At 37.6% G+C, this 13,091-nt stretch overlaps 1 protein-coding gene across 1 annotated transcript; it reads left to right on the forward strand.

Annotated features, from left to right (window-relative positions):
- Window positions 1–109: 109 nt before the first annotated feature.
- Window positions 110–2,691, forward strand: LOC108892655 (polymeric immunoglobulin receptor-like). Its single transcript, XM_018690342.2, has 3 exons — window positions 110–1,273; window positions 1,374–1,706; window positions 2,333–2,691. Exons 1-3 carry the CDS (start codon window positions 1,231–1,233, stop codon window positions 2,689–2,691), a joined length of 735 nt encoding a protein of 244 aa, XP_018545858.2. The 5' UTR covers window positions 110–1,230.
- The last annotated feature ends 10,400 nt before the right edge of the window (window positions 2,692–13,091 follow it).

Raw genomic sequence — 13,091 nt, forward strand, 5'->3', positions numbered from 1 at the left:
TGTTAGTGGCCTTCACTTCCTAACATAAGAAAGAAATAAGAAAAGCAGTGCAGCTGAACTCTAAAAACTGTCTAAATGTGCAACAGTGTGACTCACTAATTCAGGAAATGTTCTTTTGGGTAGAGGGTCAGAAGGTAGGGACAAATGACCTTATATGATAACTTTGAATAAGTTTAATCAGGTACTGAATTCTGCACTGGTCAGTAGTCTTGTCTTTTCGTGAGATGAGTTAACAGTAAGAAAACTGTAGAGTATCACTTCTTTGACATTGATGTAGAATACATATAAAACGATGTTATCAGATGTCAGCACTAAATGCATTTCAAATAGATAAATAAATGTGTAGCAGAATCCTCTACAAAGCCCAGTCTACAGTAACAGATGCACACATGTTGTACTGCATGTGTGAAAAGCAATAACATGCATAAAGTTGACCTTTTCTCAGGCAGGCCACAGAACAGCACTCTGCGTCACACGTTATTGACCTCCTGTTACTTCCTTATTTTTTATTTTTACAGAGGACTGTAGACATTTACATGAAGGCAGATCACTGATAGCTCTTGACATCAAGAAATGTAACACCATACATTATGTGCGCATCATCTATGAAAATGTTCAGTTACAGATCCAAAACATACTGCCCAGTGTGACTGAAACAGTGTCATCCATGTAGCATTTAGGTTGGCACTTGGTACTTGGCTTTACTTTGTCAGTAGGTCATGAGCTACCAAGATGTGCAGAGGGTGTGGAGGTGTTTATAACTCTGGACATTCGTTTGTTGCATGCGTGTGAAGGTGGTTGCCTTAAATGAGAAGTTTTGAATTTTGCGCAGCAGCCTATTTTCCCCACTCTAAAGCTAAATCCTGGACTTCTACCCTTTGTTTGTGGTTGCATCGAAATCTGGCATCAATCTGGTGAGATAAAGATATTTGTATTTTTGTATGATAGTGGTATGGTATGGTAGCCTCCATATTAGATTTCTGTTTCAGGTCCCCAGAAGGTCAGCAGCAGCCAAAAAACTTTGATAATTTGAGGTTGACCAAGTTGTTGGTCTGGAGGCTGGACTGAGAGATTTCTACATTCACATGATGTTTTAACACATATTGTGAGGTGTAATATTCTCAGCATTAAACACTGTTGTTTGTGTTAAACAATAATTTCACACTTTCTCACAGTGCATTAAGTTTTCTAGAATCACATCAGCTGTATTATCTGTTTCCTCACAGTAACATGAAGATGTGGAGCTCTCAAAACCTGCTGTTCATCCTCAGCCGTAAGTCTCTCAGATTAAATATGTTTTTTAAAATCAAAATACAAGGGGGTTTTTGCTAGATTATTTTGTCTATGCTCTATTCTATGTTCTCTTCTTGCAGTTGCTCTGAGTCGTGTGACCCGTGCAGCAGAGGTGATCCATGCAGCTGGATACAAAGGGAGAGAAGTTACAGTTTCCTGCCCCTATGAAGAAGGTTATACGTCTCATGAGAAGTACCTGTGCAGGAATGACTGTGCCAAAAATTATGATGTTATGATCAAAACTTCAGAAGGGGAGAAGGGGAGATACTCCATTCATGATGACAACAAGAAACAAGTCTTCACAGTGACCATCTCTGATCTTTATCCTACGGATGCTGGGAAATACTGGTGTGGGGTGACCAGATTTGGAATGGATCCCTACACTGCTGAAGTAAAACTGGAAGTAGAGCCAGGTATAAGAATGAATTAATCAATTAACAAACTAATGGATGAATTAAAAATCGTAAATGACCATGTGTACAACTTGTATATGTCCTTCAACTGCATCATGCCACATTTTTTAAAGACTGTGAAGCAAAAAATTAAATTCACTTCTCTTGGTATAAACCTCTAAAACAAAGTTTTTTTGTTTGTTTAGTTTTGTTTTTTTGTGTCGGTTAAACATTTGAGACAGAGAGTTGACAGGAAAATCTAAAGAGGGCATGCAACACCTCCTAGTCTTTGTACAATAAGGTCCAGTTAGAGTGGGAATATGGTCGCCCAATTGGTCGAAAAAATGATGTACACTAATGTCATATTTAAAATCTGATTCAGATAAAAGATCAAATATTTATTTGACAACAAAATGAAGTCACAAAAGTATAATATTTCACTAAAGCTATGTCCCTCAATTAAAAGAAAAAAATTATATGTCACATTGTCACTTCTATACTGTATATAGAAGAGTATGATGGTGACTGAAACACAGATTTTGGTGCCAAATAAAAACCTGTTCACCAAATCATTGTAGCATCGAGCTAGTTTTCTGTGTCTGGTGTCTGTCCTTGTAACAGTCTGATGTTGTTTATTTCACTGACAGACAGCTGCTGTGATCGTTCCACCAACATTCAAAGTTATGAGGGAGGTTCAGTGTCCATCAGTTGTGTGTATAACTCTCAGTACCGCAACAACCTGAAGTACATCTGCAGAGGAAAGCAGCCCTCCACATGTCTGCAGCAGGCACTAATCACCTCTGACAACAAACGAAAAGGACGGTTCAGACTTACTGATGACAAGGTGTCAAGGAAATTCACAGTGAGCATTACCAGTTTGACCCAAGAGGATTCTGGGTCGTACCTTTGTGGCGTCCATAGAAACACTGGCCTGGATGTTTTCTCTGCTGCTGAGCTGGAAGTCAAAGGTCAGAGGTCACAGATCTACCAAACCATATTGCACTGAATTCTTCATTTCTTTAATTAAGGAGCTATTACTTTATTGAAAAAAATATCTGTTTTCAGCAAAACAGAATGAGAATACAATTTGCGTCCATTTTCTTGTTCACTCGCATATTCAGAGTACTTTTAATGTTACTTAGAAATACATGTTTTTTTTTTTAGTTTATTTTCTATAAACATTTTTTAAATGAGCAGATTTAGTGCCCCTAAGACCTTGTCTTCTGATAGTTCTCCCACAGCACACCAGCACTGTGGTCCGTCTCATCTCTGTGGAACCTACTAGGTCACAAATATCAGAGAAACCCATCAGAGGTACATATGTGTGTCTGTGTATGAGTGCAGAACCAGAAAAAGGCTGTTACTGCACATATTGGGATTCAGCCATGAGATATTCATATGCGCTGATTTAATCTTTAATATTCTGTTTCTCAATTTCCCCCCAGATGAGGCACCTCAAACCTCAGCTGTTTTCATTGTCCTTATAATTCTGGCTGTACTGTTCACCACAACATGTGTTCTTGTTATAGTTTGTAAAAGCAACTGTTGCAAAGGTCGGTTGTACACACAATCACATATATATACATGATATGTATACACACATCAGATAACCTTGACTGCTTGTGTTGTGTTGTAAACCTGTATTGTTACAGGAGCTGGAGTCAACAGAAACATGTGGATTACCACAGAAGAAAGAGGAGTTTTTTGGTTTGGCTGAGGTAAAACAAAACTTGTTAACCTGTTAATTGCTCAGAGAGGCTGGAATTGTTAGCTTAACTTTTTTTTTTCCTTTTTTTTTTTTTTTTTTTTTTACCAATGATGGTGTGTCCAAAACTGAAGGTGTTGGTCCTTATGGCAGTATAAATGTCATTGCAGTCTTATATTTGTGAAATGTTTTGTCATCTGTGTAACTGCATACAGTATATTAATGTATTTTTCATTTTTGTTTATCCATGTTTTTTACTCTTCTTTCAGTTGAATGAAAATCAGAAAGTTGCACGGCGTTCAAAGCAGCATTTCTGGAAGCAGCACCATAATGGTAAACGAGAGCAATATGAGTCTGACTACGAAACCCTCCCTGAGACACAGGACATCTACAATAAATAATAATGAATTAGATACCAATTAAAACAAAGCCAACAACAATAACGACAACAATATACATTGTCCCCAAATTATGATCTTCAAAATATGATATACCATGGTCCTACCCTCTTATTGTTTGATTAAAAACTAGGTTTGTTTTTGATTATTTTCAAAAGCTTGATTTATGAAGCATTTTTTCCATTAACACACACAAATGTATTGTTTTTATTGCTCTTTTAAAGAAAAATATGCTAGTGATGTGTGTTTCATAAAACACCAATCAAAATCACATTTACAAATGCAGAACTTTATGGTCTCAAATGCATCTTTCAATCCATAGTTCCTTAATCTAATAAAATCTGCATTTGAATGTTATGATGTATGGAAGTGTATTGCTGCCACATCAGAAAAAGAAAAACAGATCACAAACACATTATAATCTGAAAAATTTATTGTTATGACGTGATGTTTTCATGTTATTAAGAGATACAAACCTCTCATGTTATAACACTATAATATCTGTTGCTGTTATTACGTGAAAGGGTCCACATTATAATGTAATAACTTATATTGTTATAACGTGAAAGACTTCAGGTCATAGAAGAATCAGTCCAGCCCTCTGGAGGTAACATAATTTCTCACTAATCAGCTGGAGGGCCATAGAAGGCACCATGGATACAAGCTACATCATACTTCACCTTGGTCTTGTATCCATAATGCCTTCCCTGTATAAGTCATGTTTTAATGTGAAACTTTATATTACTACTATTATATTATATTATATTATTGTAACATGATAAGTTTGTATCTCATTATAATGTGATAGTGATCCAGTTTTCTTTTCTGGTGTGGCAGCAATACACTTCCATAGTGATGTATATATACAGGTAAATCTTTGCTTGTTTTTATGTATATTTCTTGCCACAGTTACATGCTGTAATGTTAGTATAACAAAAGATTTAACAGTGTTTGAACTTAAATAATTTCAACATTTGCTTAAGCCAAGTGCTCAGAATATCACTGGGCAGTATATACAGTATGAACATTGTTTCAAATGTTTTTTGTTTTTTGTTTTTTTCCATTTTTCGCTCAATTTTCTTTTGATATGGCATTTTCCTGTACTTCAGTTATTATATTCTTCTGTAAGTTTAATGCATGCATTTTAATGTAAAGCCCCTTCTTATGTAATAAAAATGAACCATATAAATAAAATTGCCTTGCCGTTTCCTGACAATGTTAAGGTAGTACCAGTCAGTCAGTATATCAACTTAATGAGACACTTAATGGAGCAGAGCCATGACTGATGTTAGCAGTTACACCTGTGCTTTTCTTGCTATGACAAGTCAAAAGGTCTGCCTTGAAAAAAAGTGCTGTGTGCTGTTCAATAATATGAATTCAAAATACACAGTCCTGACTGGAGGTTTAATAACTCAATATGTGCGAGTGGACTGTTGGTGTGCAGGGGCTTTATAATAACACCTTTAAATGTAATCAAATAAAAAAGATGTAAAGATTGGTCAAACAATAGAAAAGAAAAATATCTTAAATCAGTCAGGCATATGCTGTAAATGTAACAAAAACTGAAAATGGACACAGTAAATATATTTAAAAAATTGTCAAATAGGGATGGCTGATTAACTTTCATTTTAAAAAGGTAAAGCAAAGTAGCAAAGCAAGTGAAGTGTAAAGATATTGAAAAGCTGCCTCAATACATGTCTTTGTTCGGTTTTTTTGTTTTTTCAGAGCTATAATCAATGTGACTCTGGATTTAACACCTACATTTCTGAGAATACACCCCTTTCTGTCATGCTTCGGCAACAATTGGTAGAACCCTAAAAGCAGACTCAAAAACCAAGGCACAGATGAGTGATGAGATCCCGAGGTTTATTAATGAAAGGAAGGAGGGGATGAGAACTGGACGAATGGGGAGCAGGTCCGGGTGGCCCAGGGTGCCGGGCCGATGTTCCGGGAAAGTGCGGAAAGTGCAGGAAAGACTGGCCACCGAGTTTTATCCGGAGGCGAGGGGCTGACGGCTGCGCTGGTCGGGCTAGGCAGAGGCGAAGAACAACAAACAACAATTATTTCTTTCTCCAAAGGAAAAACACTGTGAACGCTAGAGATTATTCAGAGTAACTCTGTAGTTCGGCCGGAACGTTACCGCGTAGGGTACTGAGACGATCTGGCAGCTTGTAGCTGGAGAACCAGGGTAGATATCCGGCAGTGATGAGTGGATATGAAACAGGTGTGACCAGTGCAACCCGTCGCGCCCCTGCAGGGAAGCAAAACCCACACACACACGGGGAAGCTGCCATAACACTTTCTTTATCTCCTTCTACATCTTTAGACCCTTCTGCCAAATATGGATATATTACTCTTCCTTGCAACTGTGTGCAGCTGCTTCATGAACACTTGCATCAGCAAAATACATATTCATCAAGCTCATAAACTTTTTTTTTTCTCAGTTCAAAATAGAACGTCATGTAAATGTGGGTGAAGTGTTCGACCAGACATATCACTTTCTTGCTGCCTTTCCCGTTTCTGATTTCTGGACACTCCCCCATCTGTTAATGCAGTTTTTTTTTTTTTTCCACTGATGTCATTCGGTCAGAAGACATGTGAAGTCGGGCCCCATGATGCTTTACAGTGCAGCTCATAGACTTCTGAGGTTTAAGAAGCAGATCATGATCACAGGTCACAGGATCAGATTCTGATGATTAGATCAGTCCAACACATGTCAAACTGAAATATCTATGATGAGAAGCAGAGAGCCCTGTATAGATGTTCTGTATTACATGTGGTGTAAAAAAGTTAACTGAGGAATCTCACTCTGTCTCTTTTCTCTCTATCTAAACTTAAGTGATTAAGCCAAACTGAGAACTGTTATTTTCCCTTGGTGAACAAAGTTAAGTCAACTAAGTGCTATATTTATCTCTATTAGTCAAAATTGGCCAAATGAAGAAAAGAAACGTAGTGATTTCCATATTTGCAAGGTGTTAGAACACATTGCAAGGCTCAGTATTCTCAATATTAAACAGAGGGTGTTTGTGTGTTCACACCTCACACATTCTCACAGTGAATAAAGGTATTCAGCTGAAGTTGTTTTTGCTGTTTCCTTACTTTATCATGAAGATGTGGAACCCTCAAAGCCTGCTGTTCATCCTCTGCAGTAAGTCTTTTCATCTAAATGAACATTTCTATCCAAATACAATACAGATTACTTTGTCTTTGCAATGCTCTGTTACAACCACCATCTTATCACCATCATATAACCAGCACATGATAAGATTAGAAACCGGTAGACAGGCCCTGATTGATAAATGTTTGTATTCATGCAGTGAAAAATCAAAAATCAAGATCATATTAAATCAGGATCTGCTTCTATTCTATGTTCTCTTCTTGCAGTTGCTCTGAGTCGTGTGACCCGTGCAGCAGAGGTGATCCATGCAGCTGGATACAAAGGGAGAGAAGTTACAGTTTCCTGCCCCTATGAAGAAGGTTATACGTCTCATGAGAAGTACCTGTGCAGGAATGACTGTGCCAAAAATTATGATGTTGTGATCAGAACTTCAGAAGGGGAGAAGGGGAGATACTCCATTCATGATGACAACAAGAATCAAGTCTTCACAGTGACCATCTCTGATCTGAGCTCTGTGGATGCTGGGAAATACTGGTGTGGGGTGACCAGACTTGGAATGGATCCCTACACTGCTGAAGTAAAACTGGAAGTAGAGCCAGGTAGGCAAATTGATCAGTTTCAATACACTGAATCTTCTTTAGCTTATTGATTACCCAAAGTGTTGGATGATTTGTTGGATCATGTTGCAGTTTTTTACCATGGTGACCAGGGTGAGAGTGGCTACAATGCTACGGTTGCTACGCTGCTGACATAAAACAGTAAACCATTTTTTTAAAAGTTTGTTTTGTTTTATTTTTGATGATTGCATAAGGGAGTGTTAGATAAACACAAGTTTGTTGAGGAAATGTTTGTATATGTGTCATAATGATGTCAATGACGTCATACAGACTCAAAAGAAGAATCATTCTTTTACTAGCATGGGCAGATAACAGAGCATATACAAATGTTCTGGGGATTATCTGGTACAACAGCAAAGAAACTGCAACATAAACCCATCAGACGTCCATCTAGTGCACAAATTACTACATATTCAGCTTTGCCCCTTTCTTCACCAGCTACCTGTGTTTGAGCTCTGTGTTCTACTATCAAAGCTGGCTTCTGTTAATAAGTGAAGATGGCGACATGTACAGTACCATGTAGCTGTAGGTGGCTAACCTTGGACCAAACCTTTTGATTTCATGTTTGTTTTTTGTCTGATAAATTGTTTTCTTCATATATTCTACATCTGGTGTCTGTGCTTGTAAGTCTGTGATGTTGTTTATTTCACTGACAGACAGCTGCTGTGATCATTCCACCAACATTCAAAGTTATGAGGGAGGTTCAGTGTCCATCAGTTGTGTGTATAACTCTCAGTACCGCAACAACCTGAAGTACATCTGCAGAGGAAAGCAGCCCTCCACATGTCTGCAGCAGGCACTAATCACCTCTGACAACAAACGAAAAGGACGGTTCAGACTTACTGATGACAAGGTGTCAAGGAAATTCACAGTGAGCATTACCAGTTTGACCCAAGAGGATTCTGGGTCGTACCTTTGTGGCGTCCATAGAAACACCGGCCTGGATGTTTTCTCTGCTGCTGAGCTGGAAGTCAAAGGTCAGAGGTCACAGATCTACCAAACCATATTGCACTGAATTCTTCATTTCTTTAATTAATTTACTATGAAGGTAAAGGATGAGTAGATTTAGTGACCCTAAGAGTCTTGTTCTCTGACAGTTCTCCCACAGCACACCAGCTCTGTGACCCCTCTCACCACTGTGGAACCTGCTAGGTCACCAACAACACAAATCTCTGAGCAATCCATCAAAGGTACACGTGTCTGTACATGTGTGTTAATGTGCGCACTAAACCTCATTCATGGAGCTTTTACATTACAGATTTGATCCTAACATGGCAGAAACCTAACACCCAGCATTTGCACAAATTAAGAATGTTTGTGGGATTCATTAGAATTTTTTATTCCAAAGTGTTTATGGTCAAGAACATGTATGGCCTAAAAGAAGTTAACATACTGTATTTAGCACTCTGGAATGATATGTTTTCTGACACAGACACTGACATTGACTTTCTAAATATGAAACATAAATGCAATGCATCTGTCAATAATGTTTTAACATTATTCATTAGCATCATTCATGTAAATGAAACTCTTTTTTTCACATACAGTACCCACTGACTGTTTGCTTCTTACTTCTCCTGCAATTCTGGCTGCTCTGTTGAGCCTGACAATTGTTCTTGTCATGGTTTATAGATACTACAAGCTGCAAGGTATTTTTGACACACACACACACACACACACACATGTAGAACACTAACTACGATTCAGTCTACTATGTTGTAAATTTGTATAGTTACAGGAGCTGGGGTCAACGTGAACAGAAACATGGTGAGGATTTCTGAAGAAGAAGAAATGATGAAGGCTGTAGATGTAAGAAAACAGAACTAAATGTCTAAATGTTCATTACACTCCACATTACAGACACACAGGACAGAATGAACTCCTTTTGTTTGACCTGAGGGTGGTAATAGAAAACAGGCAATGCACTTATTAAAATGTAATTGAATATGCTGAGCAGTTATGAGACCTGTCATGTGCAAGGGTGACATTTTGTCCAGATGGTGGCAGTAGAGTAAAGCTCACAGTGTCTAAAACTGATTTTGATGTTCACGCAAGTGAAAGGGAAAAGCAGAAGGCCCCAAAACAAATGATAAGATTCATTCAACATTTGCAGCCTATTTCATTGAGCTACCTCCTCAAGACATGTTTATTCATTTGACCTGAAGGTGCTGCTGTAGGTCATGTTCTTAGGTCCATAAGTATTCATATCACATTGCATTGTATGGCCTGTAGGTGTGATCGTCTTCTGGACCAAAGTGTACAATGGTCTGCAGTTCATTTTACACCGTTGCACATAAAATAATAACATGACTAAGTTTTGACAGATCACTGGAGCCTCTGCTTCTCTGTGCAAATAAAACTTATGTATTCATTTGTTTGTTGATTTTTTCATTAAGATTTATGAATTTCAAGAAGATGTGGCGTACTCAAGCCTGGCCTCCTGCACACAGCAGAGCACCCTGCACCATGATGATGATGTTGATGAAGACCAACAAGAGTCTCTGTGCCAGATACTCACTTTGACAGAGGTCTACTCTACCTGCAAATAGGTACAACAACTTACCAGTATGCATGAATGTGGTCTAACTTTGCATACTGCTCATTTGTCCCCAAATTATGGCCTGAAAAATATCAAGTTTGTAAAGTGACAGTTAACAGCAAATCAATGATTTTTCATTTACTGATCCAGCCTTTCTATACTGTCAGATTAAAAAGCAGATCAGACTTATGTTATTATATGTGCAGACTTATTCTATAAGGACCTTGTATATGAACATACATTAAGCGCTTTTACAGTTTTTACAGCTTTGTTTGCCTTTAGACTCACGATTGTTTGTAATGGACTGGTGGTATAAAAATATTTCAGATTTTTTCACCTGCATTCTTAGCAAAAAATGTTTCAGCTAAATACTGAAATGTCCTTGAGTAGGATATATACTATAGACCTTTAGCAACAACACAATAGTACAGTTTCCTGTATTAAATAAACAAATGTAACAATGTCATTACTTTGTCAGTGGCTTCAGTAGCTGTCAGGTTTGTTATACAATGATTTATCATTTTACTTTGCAATGTGACAGTATGTTCCAGTGAAGAAAGTAGTGCAGAGGAACTGTGAGCTATTTAAAAAAAAACTCAAAGCGAGATGAGAGCATGTAGAGGTTATAATGCAAAATACATACATAGAGTAATACATTAATGGAGAGAAGGGATTGTTGATGTCATAGGTGAAATGAACCAGTCATAACAACAGTATTTAGGAGGATTTTACATTTTCTTTAATCCACAGGAGAAATTCTGCATGCCTGTGTATTTCTAAAACAAGCCCATAATATCTTCAAAAAGTAAAAGATTCATAATCATCTGTGGGCTAAGTAAAAACTTAGACTGATCAAAATCATAACTCAAGCTGTGAAATAACTTAAACTAGTCACATGAAACAATTATGATTTGAATATAAATCTGACATTTGAGAAAACAAGTGGCCATTAGAGAAACTACTGGAATGTTTCTAAGCTTCATAAACATAATACAATTTTGTCAGATTGAAAATATCAATTTTCTCAGTAAGAAAGTGAAAGTATCAGAATTTTAAGTCAAGAAAAGAAAAAAATTGAGAAATGGCAATGGTTCATAGCATCTGACAGATAAAGTTTCCTCTTCCTGTATGTACGTGTTTGTGTGTTTGTGTGTGCGTGACTCTCATCATGCTGCTTTTTCTGTTTGCAACAATATTTCCACACCAGCAGAATACACTCATTAACTTAACAGTTCAGTCCATGAATGTTTTTAATGTGGTTAACTGTTATGGCACTGATTGTGTTGCTGAGGCCATGGAAACATCTCACAGTGCGTTATGTTCAATGTCACATCAGTATGGTCACATTTACACCAATGCCACACTCCTACTAAAACTACTTCTGGTACAAGTATGTAGATATTAATGACTGTATATGAACATATTAGTATTTATGGATACATGAACATTCTGAACATGTTCCACTGGGCAGAAAAGAGCAAACTCATTCCCATCAAATAATAACCAACACACATCCACAGGAAGTCATGCAATAATGTTTTTAGTTAGTATAAGCGTAATTGGGTTTTCAATAATTAAAAAAAAAATAAAAATATGACTGTTGTTTGTGTCACGTTACCAAAACCTCAAACTGCACTCACTGTCCGCCGCACCAACACATGAGGAAGCTACATGTGTGTTCACCTGACCGCTCCAGTGACATACACTGGCAGAATGTGGTGTGTGGGCTATAGCTACTATTTGGAGTTAATACTCTTACTACACGTACTCTCGCTACACGTTTGAGTAGAAATACATCTATTCTTTTCCCATCAGTATGCCGTAATTATCTGAATTAATGCAATGATCCACATTTATTGTTTGTTAAAAATTATTGTAGCATTTATACTGGGACACAGCTCATTTATACTGGGGCACATGCCACCAACATTAAACCCTGCTGTCTGTGTGAAGAAGTGGGATGAGATGTATGAAAGGTTCACACATCTACACGGACAGTTTCGTTCCAACCACACAGCCACTGCTGGTTCCTGTGTTTCCTACCAGTGTCACGAGGATGTTGAGGTGTCATGTCCTGTTCTTCATCTGCAGTAAGTCCTTTATATTAAATCAACTGATTTAATCTTGTTTATCTAAATACTAGTTTAGGGACAGATTCCTTTGCCTTGATCATCCTTTGACTTAAGCAATATCATTACACAGCTGCAACACATGGAGAGTTTTGTAGCCTATAAGGTTAGAACAAATCATGGGCAAATGGAAATACAGTATTTTTCAGAGACCAATTAATCTGATATCCAATAAATTCAACTGAAACAAAAAAATTTAACTAAATGAAGACATTTTATCTATGTCATGTTCTCTTCTCCTCTAGAATCACATCAGCTGTGTTTTTCTATGTGCCCTTGCAGTAACATGAATGTGGAGCTCTCAAAACCCATTGTTCATCCAGTTTCTCAGGTTTAATAAAATTTTAAAAATCAAAATACAAGGGGGTTTTTGCTAGATTATTTTGTCTATTCTATGTTCTCTTCTTGCAGTTGCTCTGAGTCGTGTGACCCGTGCAGCAGAGGTGATCCATGCAGCTGGATACAAGGGAGAGAAGTTACAGTTTCCTGCCCCTATGAAGAAGGTTATACGTCTCATGAGAAGTACCTGTGCAGGAATGACTGTGCCAAAAATTATGATGTTGTGATCAGAACTTCAGAAGGGGAGAAGGGGAGATACTCCATTCATGATGACAACAAGAATCAAGTCTTCACAGTGACCATCTCTGATCTTTATCCTACGGATGCTGGGAAATACTGGTGTGGGGTGACCAGATTTGGAATGGATCCCTACACTGCTGAAGTAAAACTGGAAGTAGAGCCAGGTATAAGAATGAATTAATCAATTAACCATGTGTACAACTTGTATATGTCCTTCAGCTGCATCATGCCACATTTTTTTAAAGACTGTGAAGCAAAAAATTAAATTCACTTCTCTTGGTATAAACCTCTTTGTATATGTTTTCAATGTAAAACTATATG

The sequence above is a fragment of the Lates calcarifer genome, unplaced genomic scaffold (assembly GCF_001640805.2).
Source record: "Lates calcarifer isolate ASB-BC8 unplaced genomic scaffold, TLL_Latcal_v3 _unitig_228_quiver_1529, whole genome shotgun sequence".
NCBI classification, from domain to species: domain Eukaryota; kingdom Metazoa; phylum Chordata; class Actinopteri; family Centropomidae; genus Lates; species Lates calcarifer.

Coding starts and splice junctions, on each gene's coding strand:
- LOC108892655 (XM_018690342.2), top strand. CDS start 1,231: ATGAAGATGTGGAGCTCTCAAAACCTGCTGTTCATCCTCAGCC. Junction 1,274..1,373: donor CCTGCTGTTCATCCTCAGCC/GTAAGTCTCTCA, acceptor CTCTTCTTGCAG/TTGCTCTGAGTCGTGTGACC. Junction 1,707..2,332: donor AAAACTGGAAGTAGAGCCAG/GTATAAGAATGA, acceptor TTTCACTGACAG/ACAGCTGCTGTGATCGTTCC.